This window comes from Takifugu flavidus, chromosome 2, assembly GCF_003711565.1.
Source record: "Takifugu flavidus isolate HTHZ2018 chromosome 2, ASM371156v2, whole genome shotgun sequence".
NCBI lineage: Eukaryota > Metazoa > Chordata > Actinopteri > Tetraodontiformes > Tetraodontidae > Takifugu > Takifugu flavidus.
This window is the reverse complement of record NC_079521.1, coordinates 12,465,970-12,490,406: the sequence shown is the minus strand read 5'-3', so window position 1 is coordinate 12,490,406 and position 24,437 is coordinate 12,465,970. Positions and strand designations below refer to the sequence as shown.

At 44.1% G+C, this 24,437-nt stretch overlaps 2 protein-coding genes across 5 annotated transcripts in view; one reads left to right on the top strand and one right to left on the bottom strand.

The window, feature by feature from the left end:
• The window catches only part of anp32a (acidic (leucine-rich) nuclear phosphoprotein 32 family, member A), a 5,379-nt gene extending 3,623 nt beyond the window's left edge, over positions 1–1,756 (top strand). The window contains exon 7 of one of the 2 annotated variants that reach the window (XM_057017941.1): positions 446–1,756. In XM_057017941.1, coding sequence (XP_056873921.1) covers positions 446–510 — 65 coding nt within the window. In that variant the 3' untranslated portion in view covers positions 511–1,756. Of the gene's footprint in view, positions 1–442 lie in introns of both variants that reach the window. The other variant, XM_057017936.1, reaches the window with a different exon arrangement.
• Positions 1,561–24,437, bottom strand: coro2ba (coronin, actin binding protein, 2Ba). 3 transcript variants are annotated; one of them, XM_057017922.1, is made up of 12 exons: positions 24,278–24,437; positions 11,203–11,403; positions 7,304–7,420; positions 6,656–6,805; positions 6,322–6,486; positions 6,052–6,168; positions 5,871–5,975; positions 4,919–5,015; positions 4,731–4,843; positions 4,426–4,516; positions 3,573–3,712; positions 1,561–3,414 (listed from the first exon to the last, which is right to left on the bottom strand). In XM_057017922.1, exons 1-12 carry the CDS (start codon positions 24,290–24,292, stop codon positions 3,280–3,282), a joined length of 1,446 nt encoding a protein of 481 aa, XP_056873902.1. In that variant the 5' UTR covers positions 24,293–24,437; the 3' UTR covers positions 1,561–3,279. The 3 variants fall into 3 exon arrangements, with proteins under 3 accessions (XP_056873902.1, XP_056873893.1, XP_056873884.1); XM_057017913.1 differs by lacking the exon at positions 24,278–24,437 and adding an exon at positions 23,229–23,297; XM_057017904.1 differs by lacking the exon at positions 24,278–24,437 and adding an exon at positions 12,918–13,124.

Sequence of the window (24,437 nt, the reverse complement as noted above, 5' to 3'; positions counted from 1 at the left end):
CTGTCTTTCAATACATGCGTTCATGCTGACATTCGTATTTATGTAAAGTTTAAAGCCACCAGGTTAAAAAGGCCTGCAGAGACACAACTGACCACAAGAAATCATGATTAAATGCACTGAAATATAGTTGACACCATAAATTGATGTTGTAGCCCTGTCAACTTTACAATGCTGCAGCCTCTGTGGCTGGACTTTTTAAAAAGAATATTGCTTTAGGGAACTTAATCAACAGGAAGAAATGGTTGGCTGCAACACCGTAGCTTCTGCTTCAAATTCATCAGATTTTTAGAGGATCTTTTAGAAAATAAATGGCCCTGGAATATGCATCCTTAGTTGTGGATTGTTGCTAGCTGTATGCATCACAGCTGCAGCCGCTTGGACAGGCTAAAAAAACATTTATTTCATTCTGCTGTTTACCCACCAACCCTCCTCTATTTTCCAGAAGAAGAGCGAGGTCAGAAGAGAAAAAGGGAGCTGGATGAAGAAGGCGAGGAAGATGAAGACGACTGAGAGTCCTGCTAAAGCTAAGATGTGAACTGTTTTAAAATTGTATCTCCTTGTCACTTCCTAGCAGCCCCATGTATTATTTTCACCCAGTTTCATATTGCAGTAGGAGTGTTATTTTTATTTTGTATGTGTTTTATTTTTTTTTAATTATTGGCCAGTCAGGTAGACGGGGTTGTCACATTAAGTTAAATTTCCGTACCTCTGATGCTCCTGTGTTTTCAGTCCTATGGTCCACTTTTAACTGCTTTGTGGAGACAGATTTTGTATCAGCATATATAACAACAAAGAAGAACCTTTTTAAAAAAAAAAAAGATGATTTTTTTTTTTCTTTTCTCCATTTAAGATTTGTGATAACACATGTATTCAAACCCCCGGCCCTTTTAACTCATAATTCAAGATGAAACATAAGAGTGCATGTCTAATACATTACAAAGTCAACTACTGGATTTCACGTATGGGTGTCTTTTCCTCGTCTTAAACTTATTTTCTGCATCGTACTTTTAAAAAAAAAAATTAATGTAAGTTATGTATTTGTAGTGTCACAGTATGCCGATTACTCTGCTGTCCTGGTGTGAAACCTCTGTCTGAACATGCACATGTGACCCTCGCCGGGCATATTTTTAAAAAGAATAATCACAGCAAACCAATGTCTGCCCTTGTCAAAGCCCCCCCCCCCCCCCTTCTTAAACCCTCAGCTTTGATAGTTCGGAAATTACGTGTTCTTGTAAATAATGACCAAATCTATTTTTTTGTATTCCCTTTGACGACGGCAGATATTAAACGGAAAACCGAGGTAAAAGTATGACTTGTATTAAGATATTAACTATGTATGCTGCTTTATCTGACATACGCAGTGTGAAATTTCTTGGAATTTGAACATTAACTTTGTATGCATAATCTTTCCATGGGGAAATGTTCAACGTCAGAACTCATTATCTTTTCTCGTTTTTGTTTCGTGTGTGTGAGTGTGTGTGTGTGAGACACACAGGTGTGAATTTGTGGTGGTGGTAGTGTAGAGAAGTGCTCGATATAAATGGAGGTTACAACTGCAAATTACATTGGAAAATTTATTGTTTCAAAGTGTAAACTCTGGAAAGCAGTCAGTTATTTAGACTTTGTTTTGATAAATCTACATAATGGTCAGATTGGCTTACCTCAGTGATTTTTCACACCATGTGAAATCCACCGTCATCACCTAAATTGTTTGCTTTTTTCCCTCCCAGTCACTTCAATAAATCCCTTTTATATATGTTGTGATTTGTTGTGATCCTTGTACAACGCAGACAAGTCAAATGGCTTCAGGCGAGAGTATGTGAGTTCCAGTGTAACATTAGTTTTTCTGATTACTGTTCACTCTCCAGCGAGTTAAATCTGCTATTTAACCTTCGGTCCCTCTCAAACATCAGGAGCGTCCTAAAGTGAGGCCCTCATCTCTTCATTCATCCCTCTCACTCTGGTCCATTCATGGCTCACTGCCACTTTCAGCCTTGGATTCTTGCAACCTACGTTAACCACAAGTGTGTTTTCTAATCGTTTATTTATTCTTTGATCTCTTCGCTTATCCTAGATAAAGCGAAAATCTCCGAGATAAAGCAGAATCAGAACTGGACTTAAATACAGCTGGAATGTTTTTGGTTACTATTTTCCTGAAGAACTAATGAAGCGAGCTAAATCAAAATATTACAATGGCGCTAAAGTCCAACACGACTCAGATGAAGTGCCTACAGTAAAAATCGCAGCTACGCGTAAACATGTTTCAGTATGAGTGATTATATTTTGTTTTAAATGTGGAAGGATGGCTATTATTACAGATTCCTGCACTGGCAAAGGCAAAAATGTATCTTGGTATAATTGGAAGTAGAGCACTTTTAGTGAGGCCACTCTACAAACCCCATCAAGCATCACATTCATTACTTGCACAGCCACTTTTTACATAAACGATGGGATTATCAAGTGTTATTAGCTAAAAATGGGACAAATAAATACAATACTGTACATTATTCCCTCCTCAAAAGTGGCCCCGAAGATTGGTTAGCCAGCAAAGGTTCCCTTGAGCCTATATACGAGTAGTGAGTCCATCATGTCAGGATTCGTGTCGTTCTTAATTGAACACACTTCAAATGGTCTTTTTGGGGTGTATGACTGCATTTGGGTTCCTATTTATACGTGATATAAATTTACAGCCAATATTCACATAAGAGAAGTCATTGGAAAGCAGCTCGGTGGAAGAAAGAAAGGTTCCTGGTCTCATCGTCCAGCTGCACACTAGCCATTTCTGAGAGGACCCTGCAGCTGGCTGCATCTGTGCAGCTGGGTCTAAGGCCTCAGGGAGGAAATTTGGGGACCAGTGAGTCTTTAAATCCTCCAGTTTAAAAGAAAAATACCCAAAACAACCCAACAATGTTTGGATGAAACGAGGACGAGCGCAGTAGCTCGTTCCCAACAATCGTAGAGGAAATGTGAGAGAAAATTAGAGTTAAATGTGCTGCATGAGATATATTTGAAAACAAGTTTCACCTAAAACTACAACCTCATCTATTTCATGGTGGCAGTGAGTAAATTTTGCCTTGCCTCCAATACCTTTAGATCTGCCATGAGAGCAATATTCCAGTTTTGGCCAGCAGTTTTTGTCTCATTGTGTGGCTCATTAAAAAAAAAAATCATGACATAGGTAATTAATAAAAAAAAGGCAGGAAGGCTCAGGAGACTGTTGATCAGAGGTCAGAAGTGGGAGCAGCAGAAGCAGCTTTGCCAGGCCACGAGGCGCGGAGGTCAGACGTTGTTGGGGCTGACGTTCTTCAGGTTGTTCAGCTCCAGCTCCAGCTGACGTATTCTCACATCCTTGGAGGTCAGCTCCTCCTTCAGCCGCCGCAGCTCATCCTGTTGCCTGAAGAACATCCGCAGCAGCTGCACACAGAAAAAAGAAATCACCTCAGTGTCACCTCGCCTCAGACAGACAATAATCTGAAACGCTAGATTTGTTTTCCTATCAAATATATGCAAAACGATGAAACAGCCTATTAGCATTAAGCGCAGCTCCTAGTTCTCATCACCTCTTCACATACCTCGTTCTCCGTCCTGGGAGGCACGTTCTCCAGCAGGTCGATTCCATTCACCACAACGCTCTTCTTTTCCTTCACTGGTGCTTTGAAGACCAGCTGGTTTGGCCGACGGTAACTGTCCTTCAGGGACATCAGGACTGGGTCTGTTAGCACCAAGAGGCAGAGGCGTGTGAAGACCAACACAAATATTTAAACTTTAAACTGTCGTTGAACCATAAAGTACTTTATTTTTGACAACAAAACACTCTTAATCTGGGCTATGAAATTGAAACTGTGTCTAGAATAAATAAGTCATGATTCTATAGAATATGGCTGCCTCAAAGACACTTGTTTTACAGCTGAATCTCCATTATTTTTTTTCTCAACCTTTTCCATGGCAACATTTTAAAAATGTTAAAGTCCAGCAGGAAATTGTTGTTGTTCAAGACACATGTAAAATAAGACTACATAACTGTATCAGCTGAGTCAGAGCTTCCAAAACCAGAAGCACAGAACAATTTGTACTCCATAAAGATACACAATGTACTTAACTGACTGGAATCTATGGAATATACTTCTGACAATTGCATAAATACATTTAAATGTACCCATATATTGTGGAAGATGGAAACAATAAAAGGATTCCCAAAGCTTTACTTCCAAACAAAGGAGAGCTCAGGTGAAGCTGCTTGCTCTGCATCCTGTTGGCATCAGGACGAGGCCATATGCTCAGTGGCAGCGTGTGAGGGCTGACCACAGCGCAGAAAACCAACTGGAGATGCAGGGTTGTGTTGCATTGCAGCATTTTCTTTGCCAAAATGCAGGATCAGGCTGCACGTTGATGTTTGTGACGCATAAACCCGTGCAGTGCGTTTACCTCTGTTGATGCCGCTCAGCCATTCGCTGGCTGATAAAGCCGGTTCTGTTCCCGCCGTCATGGGGTAGATGTCCTCCTGGTATGTATCTGACTGTAAGCCGGGAAACAGCAAATATTAGCATTTTAGTGATTAGACTTGTAAGGGTTGATGATCTAAAAGCCTGCGTGTGAGGAAAAAGCTGAAGTGGAGCCTCTTAAACCAGATTTCTTTGCCTGAGAGCACTAAATGAAGCCTATAGATGTATTGAAAAGATTCTACAGACAGCAGAGCAGAATCAGCTAATTAATGTCATTCCCTTACTCACCCTTCTCGGCACGATCATTGAAATGGGCTCGATCAAGCCCTTCATGGTGACGAGCTTGTAGAAACGGAAGACCTCACAGGCTCCGACATCCAGCCCGTGCTTTGGCATCACACCTGTGGTGGGAGAAAAGGGCAGTCACACCAGGGCTGCAGGGGGACAACATGTTGTTGCAGACACAGGTGACTTACCCAAACCTTTCTGCGGAGTTGGGGATCGGAACTCCATCAGGTACTGCAAGTACGGCTTCTCCGTGGTAATCTCAAAGTAGCGGATGTTACCGTCTCCCTGTTGCACAACAATGGGGTTAAAAGTTGAATGAGCAAATCTTCAAATCATGTCTTGTTTCTCTTAATTCATGTATTGAAACAACAGATAATGCACCGCTTCATTTATCAGACTCAGTCTCTGTGCCAGGGCCTGTCGTTCAATACAATCTGAATATCAATACATGTCTGAAGTCTGCCTGCTGATAACATAGATATTATTAGCCTGCTGCAGCACACCAGAATACACACTACAAGAACCTACAGTCCAAATCCTCCTCCGTTTTTTACAGTGTAGGAGAAGCCACAGTGGCTGCTAGGCAACAGAATGCATTTTTCTAGGACCACCTATATATTGAATAGTTAGAAGCACATTTCCACTGTGGGAGTTCTTGGTAAATACTGGAACTTTACAGGAACCTCTCACTGGGCCCTCTCGATGTCTTTGTCATAAACAACGAGGAAGGAGGTAAACACAAAAGCAGCTGTGTAATATTCTAAGAAAATGTGGTTTCCTACAAGTGGGGGAAGTGTGCAGTTACCGAGTTTTGTCCATGTGACTTTTAAAGTCCCGCCCTATCACTGCAAGCTGTATCTGTGTACACGTCGGTGTGATCATAAATATTAAACAGCACAGGTTGTGATTAAGCAGTATCTGCTAGGCTGATGCTCCTCTTCTGTTGTACTCCCCATCACTTCGTGCTCAAGGTTGAGTCAATTGGTGCCGAGTAAACTGCAAGCCCCACCAGAAGTTTTAGTAAGTACCCACCTTGGAGCCTTTTAGGGGAGGATCTTGCAGTGGAGATGTGCTGTAAAATTACCCCAACATTCCTGCAGTGGAAATGCACCTAATGTCAGAAGTTTAAGGGGCTCTCACCTTTCCCGCCAGGTACAACATGTGTGTGTCAGCATCGTAGAAGGGAAACAGCAACCCTGAGAGCCCGTCTATGTCCTCTTCCACTATCGGCATGGACAGGTCCTCCTGGGAAAACCAGCACACACGCAGGGAATTAAACACCCCCCCATTCTGGGAGCACATCTACAAGCCGCGCTCTGACCTGGTCCCAGAGGGCGATCTCCCGGGTGTTCCAGCGAGATACCCCTGTGGTGAGCAGTCGTTTCATGTTGCCCAGGAACACCACTCGGTTTACCCGGTGGTTCTTACAGCTGGCTTGCTGATGGAGAGAGAGACGGGGTGAAACTTTATGTGAAAGGCCACATTTTCAACCGTGTTTCAGTTCATTTGCGTAATGTTTAGAGTGGGAAGATGCTGCGATGCTTGGAGATCCATTCAAGACAATATAACGCGTCCCTCCCCCTCCTCTGACCTGGAGGACGGTCCCGGAGCGAGGCTCAATGATGCGCATCTTCTTGTCCTTGCAGCTGGTGGCCAGCAGGCTGCCATCAGTGTTGAAGGACATGCTGAGGATGACGTCAGTGTGGCAGTCAATCATTTTCACCGGCTCTCCGATCTCCAGATTCCAGATCAGGATCTGTCAAGACCAGCAAGGCTTATGTAGGTGAATCGGCTCTAAAGCTGATGATCTGGTTTGAAGCTTTGGCTGCGTGTGCTACAGACTTTACGTAATGATTGAAATCAACATCCATTAACAAAATGCATCACAATTCAATTGTAATTGCATAACTTGGTGTTACTGATACCTTGTAGTCATAACCAGCACTAAAGAGGATGCCGCTGCTGGTGGGGTGCCACTCGATCAGGCCCACGCGTCTGCTGTGGCCATACAGCTCCAGCACCGCTTCCATCATGTTGCGCCTCAGGCCCCCCTCTGGGATCTCCCATATTCTCACCTGCGTTGTGCACCCGCATAAATCATAGACACAAGGACAGTGTGAGGGACAAACAATGACAGTAATAAGTTTATTAATGTTTGGAATGTTTTCATAGCTGTGAAATATGAGCCTCCGACTGCAGTGGGGCAGGTCTGATCAGAAATAGCACATGGTATCTATGCAGTGCACTGCATTAGGATTAGACTGGATTACAGAGTCTCTGCATTGGCAGATTATCCCTCAACAAGTGAAAGGACGCTACAGCGCGTGCAACACAGTGTTATTGTCAGTATGTAGTAATGTAGTAGATACATACACTATGATAAAGATAATTTTATGTGTGAATGTGTTTGACATAATGATATTGATAGATAATGAATTATTGTACAGTTTGAGACCATAAGAACAGCAGCTAATTTGGCAGAAGCTTTATGCAGAGTTCTGGGTCAGACCTGCTCCACTGCTCTCAGCATCCCCCTCACACCCTGGAATGTAAATGTGCGTTGAAGCACTTACGGAGGCGTCTTCCGAGCAGGATGCTATGATGTTTTCAAAGAAGGGATTCCACTTGATATCCAACACTTTTCCCTGATGGCCACATACTTTGGGGTAGTGAGAGTCCAGCCGGCCAGACTGATACGGTGAGAGAAGCAGATTAGCATCTACTCTAGCGGGTCTGCAATTCTAAAATAATGCCTGCAAGATGACATTAAAGCGCATTCATTAAACATTCAGGGAACTTATAGAACAGACGGAGAAGCAGAAACCTGATAAATTCAAATGAAAGCAACCAAATTGGATAAATATAAATCCTGATCAAAACAACATACTTGATTATTGCACAAGGCCACCTGGGTAAACACGCCATTATTGCAATAATGTATACTGACCACGAGGGGGCAACGTTTCTCAACAAGTCAAGGCTGCAGCCTACTGACGTCACCCATGATGCCATGAACGTTTGATGTCACTTCGATTCAGTGACCCCTTTTTTATTTCCTGAGGGATTTGTTTAAGAGCATCGGCTCATGTCACACTGCAATCCAGTTTGTCTTTGCGTGTATGAGAGAGAGCAGTTGTGCAGTATCAACAGAAAAGGGAGGTTTGAATGCTTAATCAAATATAAATCAACTCACTTTTACATCGTCATCATCTAACAGTTACAAGGTAAAAAGGCAAAAGCAACTTCTCCAAGAAAGCAATAATAAAAATATTTATTTCTATTTTTCACCTCTTTATTTCACAAGGCAAACAGAAATCAACAAAGGGGGAACTACTGAGCTGGTAAAGGGCTCTTCTGGGTGTAATCATCATGATATTGTAGTGAGTGCCCAAGTGTTGATGTAAGTGAGGCAGAGCTGTGGAAGGCCCATTCTTTAAACTTTCTCAGGGGTCCAGCCATTTCTGTGGGTAAGTCTGGGCACAAACAAGGAATGCAGGAATGCAAAATAAAGCACAGTGAAATAAATACTGAGCAAACCAGTCGCAGCAGCAAGCAGGAAATCCAGCCACAGAAATGTTTTCCATTAAAGCGAGTTAATGCAAAACAACACAAGGGTAAAAGGGAAAAAAAGCAGACAACAACCGTGGGGAGACAATATAAGGGACAGAGCAATGGACACAAATCAAAATAAGAGTTGATTTACACAATTAATCAAGTCTCTATGGCATTTGAGACTCACTAAAGTTCCTCTCAGAACACTTTTGGTTGTAAACACATCAAATTCAGGTAAATGGTCGACAGTTCATCATGATAATTCAAGTCCTTGTGATGAATTTGACTTTTATATCCTCAAATTATTATTAACGCAGAGCTGAGGTGACCTGATTTAGCCAGAGCTAATTACCTGCAAGTAATGAAGTCCACACGGAACCAGGGGTAATCTAAATGGTCGTCAGGAAAGAGCCATGTGAATGCTGTCATTGCTTATTAATATGTTGTTGCCAATAAAGGCTAATTAACAAGGAGACCAAGGCTGGGTTCCTGTGGCTTCAGAACCACTGCATGCACATCAGAACACTGATTAAACATCACCAGGATGCATTTTATCCAATCCTGCAGCCACAAAATGGCCACCCACTAATTAAAAAGAAAATGAGTCTTAGCAGAAGTTATAAATACTTTGGCACAACCTCCCTTATGGCCCATGGTTCATTAACCTAAAAAGACCTGGCTGACTCATGCTTATAGAGAGGAATCCATATTCTCTGCTTTGTCACTCAGCCCTTGGACAGTCAGGCAGTCTGAATATGCTTTTCATTACAGTTCAGCCTTGTTTAAAATAGATTCTGTCAGATAAGCGAGGATGTGTCTAATGAACAATCATCAGATTGGCTGCAGATCACCTCGCTGCTGCTTGAGTGGTTGGCCTATTTCTAGAATACGGTGACTGAAGTGCCACGCCCAACACACGCTCCTCTTTGTCCTGGGCTCTTTCTGACCTTACGCGTCACTTTCTGGGCTTCTCTCTGTATGCCAGGTGCTTCCAGCCTCCCCATGTGCTCGTCCATATGGCCGTCTGGCAGGATCTGGTCTGAATCTATCAGTTGGATCACACCTTGGTAGTCACAGCAGTGGGCTTTCATTAATGAAAGCTGGCAGGAGATTTAGATTTCTGCCTTTAGTTTGGAATTTTCTTTTCCAGACACAACAGCCACAGGCTGCTAACCAGCTATTGATTTAAAGTGAGACCAGTGACATCACCCAGCATACCGCCTCTTATCTCCTCCTAATTGAGGTTGGAACTCATCCATTCTTTTCATTGCTAACCATTATCACTTCATAGAAGCTAAATTCAGATTCAGATTCAGGTCCTTTGGTGGTGGTGTTTGAACAACACCCTCAGGCTGAATCTTCCATATGCAGCATATGTGTTGATAACCCAGTAAGTAGGGTTTGGACTGGTCCGTAACAAGGATACAAGTCTTCTAAGAAAGATGTTTAGTAAGGTATTAGTAAGGTATTCTTGGTGTGATTTTAACTCATGTTAACAGGAATCAAAGCTATGTGGAAGGGTTTCACCTTTCCCATCTGAGGAAAGCATGATGTGCTTTTTATATTTACTCTTATTGATCGAGTACACTGAGTTTTTACAGCCTGTCTCCTTTCTGAAACAGCAGCCATCTTCCCAGAGAAGATGTCAGCTGTGCCTCTGCTGATTGTGGTAAATGTCCATTTCTGAGCTCGTCAGCTCAGCAGAAAGCTCAGGAAGTGCAGCAGTGGGGCACTTTGACGAGAAGAAAATCAATCAAGTCATGCAGTCATGACACAGCACAAATCCATCCATCTCATTTCATGTCTCATTTCAGTCAATATGCAATAAATTGATGATATTATACGCGTGAGTTCTGGGATTAATTACTCCCAGTCCACATCCAGAAATGTAACCATCTTCAGATGTAAAGATTACATTTTAAATCACAATAAAGAAGTAGAAGCAGAGCGCACCGGTGTTCAATTTCACATTAATCTCAGAATCGAGCAGCAAAGAATGCACATTATCCTCTTCTGGATAGTCCATTCTAATAATGAGACCAGTGGAAAGTTGGCGACTATAATATAAAAGTAAATGGAGGGTTAATCATGTTGATGGCCGTGAAAATGCTGCAGGTCTTTCACCCTCAGCGCTGATTTCTGGCGTAACAGCAGCTTTACTTGAGTTTGCTCTGCAGCCAAGAGCTTTTTGAGTTAGTTGGCAGAAAATCTCTTAAAGAGGTGAATCCAAAATATTGTGTAAGAAATTAGATGTATCATACGGTTCAGACAGTACTGTGGTCTATGGTCAAAGCAAACACTGCTGCTGAGCCCAGATGGTAAAACCATCATCACTGCTGCACATAATGAGTGTGTAAAATGTGTTAAATTCCATTCTTGTGCTCTGGCTCACATAAAAAGTGTAGCTTTAAGGCTTATCTTCCATGTTAAACCCTGAAACGCTGTTGTATAATGATTAATCCAGCATCAGCAGCAAAGCAGAATTCACTTACCAGCAACTCTTACTCACATCAAGCCCTCATTTCCACAATTATTTCCACAATTTTGGGTGTAGCAGCACCTTTTCTATCTGACTAACAAGCAGCACCACTATGCGTGGACCAGACTGTAACAGGGATGTATTTAAAGCATATTGCATTTTTTTTAACCTGCGTTTATTCATTTACAGGTGCATCCACACACTGGTGGCAGAGTTTAACTCGCCACTTTCTCGCCAGGAGGAAAGACCAATTGCACAATGTCCTACAGCAAAGATGCAGCTTTCAATGTGGGAATAAGCAACTTCCTGGAGAACACTTTGGTATGCCACATAATTAACATAAGGTTTAAATATTGATCTCAATCATAATTATTTTCACGTGTGTGAGCAGAACTAAAACCAAAACCCCCCAGCTAACAAGGCCGTAGCAGAGCAAGTTACCTGGGATACAGGTATGACAATGAAAGAGCCTCCGCCAGCACTCTCAGTGACGACTGCCACGAACTTGGAGTTGACAGCGCAGAAGTGGTTGTCATGGACGTTCTTGGTGATGGGGATACCTTCGAAGCTTTGCTCCCGGTTGGCCACTTTTCCATAGACATTTCGAAACTTGGAACCTCGGTAGGTTGGACGCCATGACATCTGGGAACAAAAAAGAGAAATATATAAATATTAACTCCACAGAATATCCTCTGATGTCTGTAAATAATTCTGAGGTAAAGAATGCTGCTACTGCCAGGATAGCTGTAGAAAGTAGGAATAAAAAATGTGTCAAATTGTCTTGAGCCAGGGCCAGAGTTGCAGGGTGGGCTCCTCCATCTGTGCAGACATGATAAGTCACTCTTGTAGGAATCTTGTAGGGTGTGAGAGTGCTAGAGGGGGAGAAAATGGTTCGGTCACACTGTTGCGTGGCCATGAAATCAGCGATTAATGTGTCGAGATGGGGAAATGATGAGTAAAAAAAAAAGTGTAACCTGGTTACACTATTACCCCAGTCTGTCCCTTTATGTTAGTTTGTATAAACAGCATCGTTTGTTTTGTCTCCACCAGCAGAACCCACTCATGGAGCGCTAACCCAGCCACAGGAAGTGGAGGTCAAGAGATTCTTCTTGTGGTGTCAAAGAGTTGGCTGGCAGGTCAGAACTCCAGAGATGTTAATGGCGATAACGATAGCACCAAAGAGACAGATGATCCGCTCAACAGGGACTTCACATACTCCAGCATTGTTCTACTAATGCAGAAGAAGGAGGTGGAGGAGGTGCAAACAGAAACATCCTCTTGCTGTCATGCTTCCATTGTATTTTCCCATCATATTTTAATCTCCAGGCTTGCGGGAGTCTTTATGACTGTCCCCACACAAACTTACAATGCTGCTGCTGATACAGCGCGTTCCGCCTGGGGCTGCTGACTGTCTGACAGTTTCTTCTGAACAAAATGTGCATGTGAAATTCCAGTAAGCAGACAAAAAGCAAGGGTAAACAAGCAAACAGGAACGTGGGGACCAAATACGATCGAAGAGGGAGAGACAGAGGGAGGGAGGGGCAGAAATGAGGTACAGGTGAGGGGGAAGGAGACAGGACGAGACACACTAACACAACCAAGATCAACAGAAATAAAAATTCATTAAATCCAACAAAGCAGTATTGTGTAGCGCTGTGTTCATAGTTCCTCAGTCAGCTGATCACTTGCATTCCATGAAATTCTTACGCTTGTCAAAGTCAAACCCAGACCAACTGCTCTGATGTCAGGTCTGCTGGAGCCACATAATGGCAGCTTGTTAAAGAATAAATGGCAAAGAGCGGAGCGGCAGATTGGCTCGAGGGATAACCAGAGCAGACTGTTTTGAGCGTCCCGCACAACGATGCTCATTCATCGCTCATAGGCGGAGAGGAGGGCATCTCTCCTCTCTGACCGGGGGCTGCAGCACAACAACGCACCCGATCCCACACGTACAGTCCCTGAGCAGCAAGCAAAACAATCCTGAGCGCATTATTGTACAGCAAAAGATCACAAGACCAGGTTGTGAGTTTGACTCCCTCTAAGGTCAGTAGAGGTAACTTTAGTGAATATTTCATCCCATTCAAGCAAGAACCACTTCCTGTACAGCCCCATACCTGGTTACAGCTCTAAACCCTTGCTCAAAAGTGCCACCTTACCTTCCCAGTGTCCTCCTGTGACACTCCAACTTGCAGCTGAGGCCTCCTCACAACACAAACATCAACTTTCCTCTCTGAGGGTGGCGCCAGGATCTCCTCTCTCCCTTCCTTCCTATTCAAATCCAAGCAAGACAGACTACATCTGCTGTCTCCTCCCGCCCTCTCTCTCTTTCTCTCTCCCACCCTCCCCATTTAACTCGTCTCCTCCTACTGGTACTGATAGCTGCGGGGCCAACACACCCTTTTCCATCAGCGTCCTGCCTCTCAGTCTCTCAGTGTGAGAGCAGATGCCCCTCTTTACTGACTCCGTCCGCTGTCTGTCTGGCCTCTTTCTCCCCAGTCTTCCCTTCATTTTATGTCAGAGCATCACATCACCCGCACCAACACCATTTATGTAAAGACATATGGACCAGGGTCATGGTTGGTACTGGAGAAGCAGGGAAACATGATGGGCAGAACAGGAATACATCACAGGACACACACACTCACACTCAAAACTAGGGGAGATATCGTCTTCATCCATCAGGATGTGCAGTACTTTAGACTGTGGAAGAAACCTGAGGAAACCCAAACAGACAAAGAACATCCAAACTGTGGATGAAACACCAATCCAGATACTTTCCATTACTGTCGAGGAGCTGTTAAATCCCATAATCCTGTTGTTTTGTGGACTGTTGCTCCCTTCTTATGCACTACTGATGGATCCCGACGACTCGACACGCTGCATTACAGTGAAAATCCTCTTTGTTTGGGAACGTGGAAACGGTCCTGCAGATTCGCCTTGACCTTTGGCTTGTGGTTGTTTGTGTGTGTGTGTGTGTGTGTGATGTGTGTGGGGGGGTTATATGTAGGAATGTGTGTCTGCATTCTGCCCACAACCATGTCTGTCTGCAAAAATATACGATTACAGCTGGGTTCATGCCTTTAAGAGGGATACAACAGTGACCTCAGTGCATTTAATGCAATCTTTTTTTGAAGCACAAGTTTGTCTCTTCCACCTCATTGCTTGATTTGACTTCTTTGATTATTCCTTCATGCTTGTGCCTCATTTTCTTCAAAGCAGCCTGAAAAGGCTCATTCAAACAGCAGATCAAATCAAGTGGGTAAAATTGTACCAATCAAGTGTTTCCCAGGAAGAGCAAAAGAGAGGAAGTGATCCTCCACACATGCAAAAGGGGTCAGACACAGAGAGGGCCTGTCAGGCCATCACGTCGGTTCTTTTTCTGGCTGTACAGTGTTTTCTGAAGACTTCCTCTCCCCATGAGGAGTAGCTGTTTCAAAGACAGAGATCCTGCTGGCGTTTTCGTTTGCTCAGCGTGAAGTCGGGACTCTAATTCTCACTTACACAGGAAGTGTCGCAGCTTGGCTAAGAGTGCTGGAATATTTTTCCTCTCTGCTATGGCGATGCCTGACGGGACATTTGTGCCCATAAAAGACTTTTGTGCCAATTCAAACTCAGGAACTTCTAGAAGGATTTTTTTTTTTTACTAGCTACCAGCTGACAGACGGCCTGAATGAGCCTTCACGTATGTCCTGTATTATATACTAGAGGAATTGTTATTACGTTCAAAACCTTAAAAACAAAATGCAATTTGGAAGGTGTTCTGTTTCACTTTAGCTCTGCTAACCAAGGCGAATTAGGGCTTTTGTTTGATGTTGATGGAGGCTCGAACAGCAGCAGCCAGACGTTCCCTGTTTGCTCACCGTCAGGCCCAAGTGTCACTGCTGTTAGCAAATGGAAGAAATGCAAATGGAACAAAATCAAACAGAATTGCTTTAACACACCTGCCCCTGCATCCCAAAGAGAATTGGCCCATCTGGACAAATGTCAGCGTTACCAGATGGCTTTTCCACAAATGTTGGGAACGTCATCTTCTGTTTAAGTCTGCTTTCATTACAGCCTTAAATTGCTGAACTATCTGACCAATCGGCCATTTGAACAATTGTGGAGTTTCTCAAACAACTGAAACAGGAAGCTGTTTGTCAACAAGGCATTACCAGTGGCCACAAACCAGTCTGGATTCCAAAACCCTTCTGGAGAATAGGCAGCTTTTCTGTACTGCTAATGGAAAACAGAAGGGTTGTGCCGTGTGACATTTATGTTGATTATGCTTTTACAGTGAGGTAGCTCACCTAATGGCAGCTCTTCATCCTAAATCCAGCCCCATTGAGCAGCACTACTGGTGTAAAGAGAGCATTAAGCCAAAGACAGGAAGCCCAGTCATGAGCCTAGTCAAAGGCACTGATCATTACTGCGCATATGAAAGTTTTAAAGCTTGTCGATGTTTTCAAGATTCAGACCTCGACAGCAGGAAACATTTGATGCTAGAAGATGAAACGGGGTTGTATTTCCTGCATCTAAGGTCGGTCATCCAAAAACAATAGAAAGGTCTAAATTAATAATCCCTCCACTGCCTTCTTTCTCCCCGAGGGACTGCCACCACATGCTTTTTAGAGCATAATGATGCAAGATGGGCCTCAAAGCCCCTGAATGGCAGGGGTGGGGGTCGTAGATTTAAGGTGTAGGTGGAATCCAAAGAGAAACAAGGTGATATAGGAAACTGAGCGATAAAATGTGATCAAAAAGATGTTTAGCATGAAAACGCAATGTAGAAAAGAGATGAGATAAAGGGAAGTGACCATGAAATGGACCAACAATGAAAAATGAAATATTTATAGAAGACAAAGGCAGACAGAGAGGGGGGAGCAGAGGAGGCTCCTACAGACGGAGATTAACCCCCCTCTGTCAGACCACCTGTCTGCTACACACATCTTTCTACTTCTATCTTTGTGAGGACTGTCATAGACAGCATCACCCCTCCCTGTCCCTTTCATTCCAACTCACCCTAACCGTAACCCAAACCCAATTCTAACCTCAACCTTAAAACACTGCTTTAACCCTCAAACGGGTCTTTTTTGAGTTCTGAGGACCAATCGAAAAGTCCTCCCTTGAAACAAAAACTCTCTGGCAGCAAGACTCAGTAGCACTCATCAGATTACAGGAATCCATCAGGGAAGTAGGAACCCCAGAACAGGGCCGAGTGGAATGATTACTCAGCCTCTGACTTTGATTTCAGGATGGTTCGGATATTAAAGTTGCGGTCGCCTGCTGATGGAGCGTGCAGCAGGTCACTCATACCAACGTCCCCGTCTGGGGCCAAACTGCACGAACGGTGTAAGTGCAGAATCTCTTTCAGGTTGTTAGCGCGGTCAACACTGAAAACAACGATCCCAGTGATGTCCGATCGCCATCGCTGCGGCGAGATTCGCCCAAATTAATCCTTGTCCCAAAAAACTGAAATATGATTAGGTCAAAAAGGCAAATGGACGATCGATCCATATCTATAACGCTGCTCTCGCAAGTCTGAGGGATAAAGATAAGTTGTTCATCCAACTTGGATGAGGCGCAGCTCTGGAATTCCGATCCGCGCCGCTTTAATATCCTGCTCCGTTCCGTCAATGACTGCATGATTGCTGTATCCCCACACAACTCATCAATCCGTGTTTTTCCCCCATCGTTCTTTTTCTCTCGCAGGATTAAACGGATGAAGAGAGTGGAAAACAAAAGCAGAGACCGCGGCCACGCCGGGTGCCAGGCCATCTGCTCGGCCATTCCAGACGCTGACCACGTCGACCCTGGCAACGCGGATGCGAGACTGTCTGGAGGGACGCGGAAGAGTAACGGAGAATAATCCAAGAAGGAACAGGACCAGAAATATCTCCTGTAATTGCCATTAACCAAATTAACTGAAGAGGAAGTGCAATTTCCTCAGCCATAATTGGTCTAATCTTTCAACATTTACGCAACTTCTTTCTATTTTTTTCTAGTCTACAGGCAGATATTTTAGTCCGCCCGAGTCAGGCGGAGGAGACTTGAGTCGCTGCGGGGTGACCTTGAATTCTGCTGCCGACATCAGTAATGAACATCTGCGATAGAGCTATTAGAGCTGTGAAGCGCTCACCCGGGACCGGCGTCCTTGTGTTTGAACGCCACACTCATACTGTATCACGTTATCCCGCCAGGTCAGAACTCTGCAGGCTTTTCATGGTCTCTCTTCGCCTTTCATTGATCTAAGATGATGGTGGGTTCATTGAAATGATGCAGTAATGGACTAATGATACTAAAACGGATATGTTATCAGAGACTAGCATTAGCTCTGCATCGCCAAACGGTGCGGTCAAGTCGCGTCCTTCCTTTTGTCTGCACAGACGACATAAAAGACAAGCCGGAGCTTTAATATCTGAGATATTTGACCAGATTGAACGCAGCACTGTCTGTTATTTTTGTCAACAAATGCTTTTAAAGAGGACTGAGTGCTCTGTGCAGAAGCTCACCTTTTCCAGCTGTGCCAGACGCCACAGCGGGAATATCACAACATGCTGGAGTGATTTTAACACCAGTGGGAGTGGAGAAAACCCAGATGTGGGTAAGTGTTTTTCTGCTGAAGTGGGCAGGGTTAACCACAACTGTGGAGCTCGTGAGTGGAGACGGTACAAAATGTGACAGTAGGTGGCAGGAAAGGGCTTTCTGACTCTCTCACACGCACGCGCACACACCCCGCACACACACCGTGCTTACTGTAATCCATTTTGCACTTGTGTGTGCCGGCTAAGCTAGATCTGAAATGGCAGTACTCCCATATGTGGGTGAAGGTTAATGGGTTGTAAATCTGACCTATTTTACAGGAGCCAGTGTTGATGTAATCGCTCAATGCGATCGTTTCAGATTTAGTTCTTGCAGAAATCATTGTTCATACAGAGATCTGTGGATTTAACTAGGTGAGATGATATGACGGATGGTAATTATACCACTTCTTTCCATCCGTTGCATTGATCTGGTTCCTGTCACAATGTCAGCTGGAGCAGTGCAGACCAGGCGACTGGTGTCCCAGTTTGAGAGCCAGCTGTAAAACACAGACCTCATTTCAATCTTTCTCTATCTCTGGGGCCCGACATTTGACTTTGGTTGTTATTCCAGGGAATTGGCACCACTTTCTTGGATCTGCCCTCCATAGAATCTTTATCTTAATATCCACTACTTCTGTCGCACATCAGCAGAAAGAGCGTTATCAGCGTTATGATGACAACTCATAAAATAAAGGCACAACGCTGGGATGCACCTGGTCCACCTGACCGTTGGTGCTATATCGGCCAGCAGATGTGATAACGGGAATGGAATCGTTTTATTTTTATTATTTCAATGTCAAATTATCTTATTTATTTATTTTATCAATTTCTCCAAAATTTATTTGATGTAGATTTTAAGTATTTTGCTTCAACAATTCATAAGAACAAAACATGATTCAGATATTTCTTGCAGCCGTTTTGGCACCGAACTGAACTGAAAATGAATGAACTGAAATTTTACTGTATCAGAGTCAGTGATGTTTGCAGGCGCTGAGACGATAGATTGGCATTAGTACGTGGAAATAAGCCTGCTACTACGAAAAGATCAAATGACACAGGAGAACCCTAAGGCCCAGGAAATGCACACGATGCTAACTGCTAACTGGTAACTGCTCCTTGCTTAATTTCCTCCCTTCCTCATCACTATTACATTTCTGGGTGTAGATGGGCTCGGCTGCAAGTCGTCGCCCACGGTGAGGATGAAAGTGTCTGGATTGCAGTCACAGATGGTTCTAAATCCAACAAACAATAAACAGCCAGACAAAATGTCTGGAGTCTATATGCAACTGTACGACATTCCCCACATTCATTATCCAGTTATCTGAGGTGATTATAGAGACTTGAACCTGAAGCATTTGTCCCTATTGACTCCCACTTTTTAATTTTCTTGCCTCTTTTATTTGACTTTTGTTTTAGACACAGAGCCATGGTTACCATGGTGATGGTGATGAAAAGCCAGGCAGCTGCAACTAAAGGCAAATTCTTCAAACACAAGGACTGCACACATCTCAGATGTGACAAAAAAGCGGCTTAAAACCAGAAGAATGATCTCAGAATAGCACTGGGAAAGGAATTCCGGCACTAAAAGAGCCAAATGACAGTGATCAGAACTCATCTGTGGCGCTGTTTGAAATGCTCATTTCTACTTGGAGCTCCAGCTCTGCAGCAGGAAGTGAGCGTGTCTCACTCTGGCAGACAGCACGATAAGCCTGCCAGTTCCACTCTGGTGCCGGCTGAAAGTCACAGAACAGGCTACAACACTGGCAGCATGCTGACCACCACCATCATATTTCATCTAAACCTGGATAATCTCTGCAACAATCAAAAAGACGAGAGTCCACTGGAAGAGGGGGGGGGGGGGGCACATCAGGATTTATCGCTTGTGGAGAAGCAACTCACAGTCTTATTATGAGACAAAAGTATCAATATCAGCATGGAATTATTATATTATATATCTTTAGAATGTTGACCATGAATAATACATGGAAATTTAAAATGAAGTATTTTGTGGTGCCATAGAGAGAAAATAATCTGTATCTACTGCTGATGTCTGTTATCTGCCCACAAGCAAAATACAGACACCTCAACCCTGATCGATCCGTTCTAGATGTTCTTTGTGCGTGCATGCGTCTCTGTGTGTGTGTGTGGTGTGTGTGTGTGTGTGTGTGTGTGTGTGTGTGTGTGTGTGTGTATGAGAGAGAGAGAGAGAGAGTAGGAGGAGGAACCGTCCACCACAGATGAGTTCTTTTGTTGCCTCTCTCTGCCTGATCTTCACTGCCCTCTTTAGTGTCTCATCCACTCAAACATAAAAAATTGTTCTGCCAGCATTGCAACGAGGATCTTACACACATTTCATTGTGCACATGTATTACGCCTGCAGCTTCTTGTGAATGTTGTGAGTCTTGTAACACAATAAATAACGTCTGTTCAGCTGTTGCCTTTAGAGCCTTTAGAACCTTTAGAGCCTCGAATGCCACAAATGTCTTAAATTTCCTGAGAAGAAAAGAGAATTGGATGCTAAACTGAGATATAGAACATTAAAACTTTACATTTGTACGACTATCTATAATGCAAATAATAAAGAATAATTTCTGATTTTATTAATGTTTTAAGATGCAGAAGAACTTAAGATCTGTCCCTGCTGCTAACTCTTTAAACGTTCAACAAAAAAACTATTGGACAATACAAGGGTAAAAAATGTATATAGACAAGGCTTTCCACTAAAAGTGATAAAAACATCATTCAATCATGAAAAAACCGCTTTCTTTAAGACACTAAAGTAGACCCTGATTGTTGTGGGGGGGCTCTTAAAGGCACATTTGAAGAATTTGATGCGAGTGTGTCTGGACAGACTAAAACTACGTATGCGTCCATCTTTTCAAGTGGTTTGATGCTGAATAACCCAAAATAAATTACTCTGAATGATGTGAAATTGTGGTTAATGGGCATAAATTTAGAGTGTTAACAAGCTAATAAAAAATAAAGTCTTATTTGGCGCCAGGAATAAAAACCTTAAACTGGTCCTTTAAGTGCTGAACACCAGACTGGGAGAGTTCTGGGCTTGGACCGTTTTTACTGCCAGCTCACGTAAATGCACCCATCTGTCTGCACTCGCTGCTTTGTCTCCAGGGCCACAAACAGGAAGCACATCCTATGTTCTGACTGCAGGCTGCACACACAAACGCGCACACATTCCACAGGATGTCCACCTAATCCCAGCTAGGGGGCATGGGGGGGTCTGGTCACCCTGCTAGATGCTTCACATATATTTCCACCTGATTTCATCCTCTATCCCAACGGAGATCCCTAAAAATGGCCACTTTCATCCCACAGGAGAGGCCAGGCTTTGGGGAATTTGCCGTATGAGCTCCTGCACTTGTAATGGACACAGATCATTTGTCCAGTTCAGATCTGTCACACAACAACTGAGCAGGAACCTGTTCCGACAGGCGAGGAGCTCATGACATCTGAAGGTGTTTCCCCCTTTCTCACACTTCTTACATGTGACCACCATTTTCTTCAAAACTATTAGATGAAAGAAACCCAAAATTCTGGATTTGGGCTGCGTAATCTGGATTTTAATTGAGGATCAGTGCTGAGTCTGACTGAAGCCGCTCCAAAGTAGTTTAAATCCCCAAAAGCTGATGTGAAGGTAAGCTGACGTTAACTCCATCCCCTTGTGATCGCCGGGGTGTTTCCTACAACTGTAGAGCATCTGCAACCTGCTCAGGCCGTTATAAATATTCCATCCTGTGGAATATTCCGTCCACTGTTGCAAATACTCTATTCGCTAGTAGCAAAAGCACCACAATCTACAGTTGAGTTTGACTTCAGTTGTTAGTAGATTTATTAACTTAATTGGCCAAAGGTGCAGAAGCACACGATGATGCATTTGGGTCATTTTTACAGCACAGGGGGAAAAAAGGGGATAAAAAAATGAAAAGCTGACATTTGCCAAAGCTTTCATGTCTTGACACAAGTTAGATCATTTTACTCAACGAGAGTTTTCCAACCAGCGGCAGAAGTTGCAGCATAAACAGTGTGAGAATGACTTTCATACGTTTTTCCAGCCACATGTGCGGCATCACAGCGCCTCCATAATGGGGCGTTTGCTCATGCTTAATTGCAAACACACTTATCGCCGCTGGACTCCTGTTTTAAAGTTACGCACAGTTTACACGCGTGGCCGAATTAAGCTTCTGCTGGTGAGAAACAATCGCTGACGGTCAATACGTGCTAATTATGCACGGGTGCATCGCAACTGGCAGGTAATTGTACATGATAGCTGTGTTTTTATTTCGATAGTTAAGCGTTAAGCATGCAGAGTCCCCTCAGAAACAGAAAAACCCCCCGGTCTGCTTTTCACCACTGGCGTATAGACATTTTCTAAGATTTTTGTCGCATCCTTGGAGCGCTAACAGCCTTGTTGAGGGTTGACAATTGGGTTTTGGTTAAGTTTTGGAAAGTCAGGGTGCTGCATGTTCCGCTTGGAACAGAGAAGCATTTATCACCACAACAACTCCCTTTACCAGGGAGTATTCCATAGACCAGTGCTCCCCCTCCATACGTCAGTCACCCACCTCTCTTTCAGCCTCCCTCTCTCCTTTTCCACAAACTCTTTCCCAGCCCTCAGTCAATCACACACCAACTACAGCAGGAGCGTTTTATTTAGCAGCAGCGCTAATCGCAGGTTTTCTGGTGGAAGGGGTATTCAGACGAGGCCAGTTGGTCTGTGCAGCACTTTTTAATGCCAGCATTCGCTCCTCATTATGGAGCCTCAACAATTGTGTTGAATATAAAATAGGTTTCAGCCGTTGCGTGATTTAATTTGCCCGGAGGAGGGGGAACCCTGGTCGACCTCAGCCGTCTGCAGAGGTCATCCTCAACCAAACATAATTCCCACTGAGGCCATTAGACGTTTCTCTAGAGCCCCTTTTTACCGAGACCAAACCTAAAACTGACAAGCGCAACTCAGGGCAAGAATCAATGCAACAGATGCAACCGTTGCTCCCAGCATTATGGAAGGAAGCTGAAAAAACCTTGTTCAGATGCAGGAAAACTGAATTCCACCTAAAATGAAGCACATGTGAGGAGGCAGCTGTGGGCAACGGGGTCTCATCTAGACACAGGCGCACGTTTACACAAAGATACTGGTCAAAGACTGCAGAGCAGGGCTTTCCTTTTTCCCTCTACATCTACATTTAGCAATGGAAGTTATCCACCCACCTGCACATGTGCTGTAATATGTCTGCCAACTTAGATTTATGAGCCACCTCCCACACACACACACACACACACACACACACACACACACACACACACACACACACACACACACAAACTTGCACAGATGTCGAGCGACCACAGAGGAAATGCGGGTGTCCACATTGATAGCAATTGCTAGTTTTGGGCTGCTATTTTGAAATAAAATCTGATTATAGCAGATGAGCAGTGGTTTGGGACAAAATCTTGGTCATCATGATGTATTTATAATGTCCAGGTATGATCCAACTCTTCATAGATGTTAAATGTACATAATAGCTATTGACAGGTGTCACATTAAAGCAGGCTACATGCGCAGACATGCATGGGCATGGTCAGAAACACTGTTAGAGGTTAGGTTTTACAGATTTTGAGGTCTCTCCATCGTGTCGTTGGTTAGACGCCTGTTCAGCCCCATCAGCACAGGAGCTCCTGTCTCCTTCCCAAGGTGACTTTTCTGCTGCTGGCAGGAGAAGTCATGAAACCAGCTCCCTGGACGCCGTCTCTCTCTCCTTCTCCCACACACATCCTCCTGACACCACTCTCGCTGCTTTTATTGCAGCAAAGATGCCAAACCGGTGTTTCCTCAACTTCCTCTTCACCACATTTCTGCGATTGCAGAGGGAAATCATAGAGGCCTACCTGTCCATCCCAGCCATATCTGTGCCAGTATTCAAATTGAGGCGTTCCTTCCATGCCGGCATATGAAACGGCTGACCTCTTCCCTCTTTCAGCTCTCAGAGTGGAGAGCATCCACCAACGCAGGAGCACACACACCTCCCACACAATCTCGCTCGCATGGCAGAGGAGGAACTGGGCTGTAATATTACACACAACTTCTGTTTGGAAACGGCAGATGTGTGTGTGTGTGTGTGTGTGTGTGTGTGTGTGTGTGTGTGTGTGTGTGTGTGCGCGTGTGTGTGTGTGTGACCATAGGTGTGGGCAAATAGGCCACTGTCCAGTCTACAGTAGGTCACCTATTTTGGTCCAGCTTAATTCTCCACTAATTTGCCCCTCTCTCTTTCTCTGTGTGTATTTCTTGGTCACTCGTTCTTTCTGCTAATAGATTAAGAGGATTCAAATCGGCTGCTACAGTATTAAGGGTGCAGAGCGTCCACCCATGTACACACACCCACATGCACAGATTGCTGTCCCTACAGTGACTACAGCATGGACATTTGTATTCCCAGTAGAACTACCATAAAGACCTGGGCTGGCCGTGTCCTAAACCCCCCCAAAACAACTAAACCAACTTTTCATTTGTTGACCCCCCCCCCCCCCCCAAAGTGGTCTGAGTCTCAACAAAGCTTTTTTACACATTTTACAGCAATGGTCTCGCCACAGTTCCACTGAAATTCCAGCTCACATATTTATGATATTATATTATCATATTCTTCTTTGGATTCTAGGTTTAATGCAAACAGAAAGGAAACACGTACAACTAGAATAACCTCAGTTATTGAATGCAATATGCTGCAGATTAAAGATCCTTTTGGGCCACAGCAGCAGTGGCAGCAGCAGCATCCTGATAAGCCTCCACCACCCTGCAACTTAAAAAAAAAACCCTCGTCATCACTCCAAACACGCAAGTGTAACACCTCAGATGACCTTCACAGCCCAAACCAACCCCATGCGGGGACAAGTCGGCGGTGACAAAGCAGGAAGTTGCTGCCCACCCAAGCCTATCTTACCTTTGTGACAGTCATGCAGAAACAGTGGGTGAGGAGCAGGACGGTGTCCCCTTCAAGCTGAGAGCGAACCACCGCAGGAGTGGAGAGAGTGATGAGGAGGAGAGGAGGGCAGCTTTGCTGAATATGCAGAGAGAGGGAGAGAGAGAGAGAGGGAGCGAGA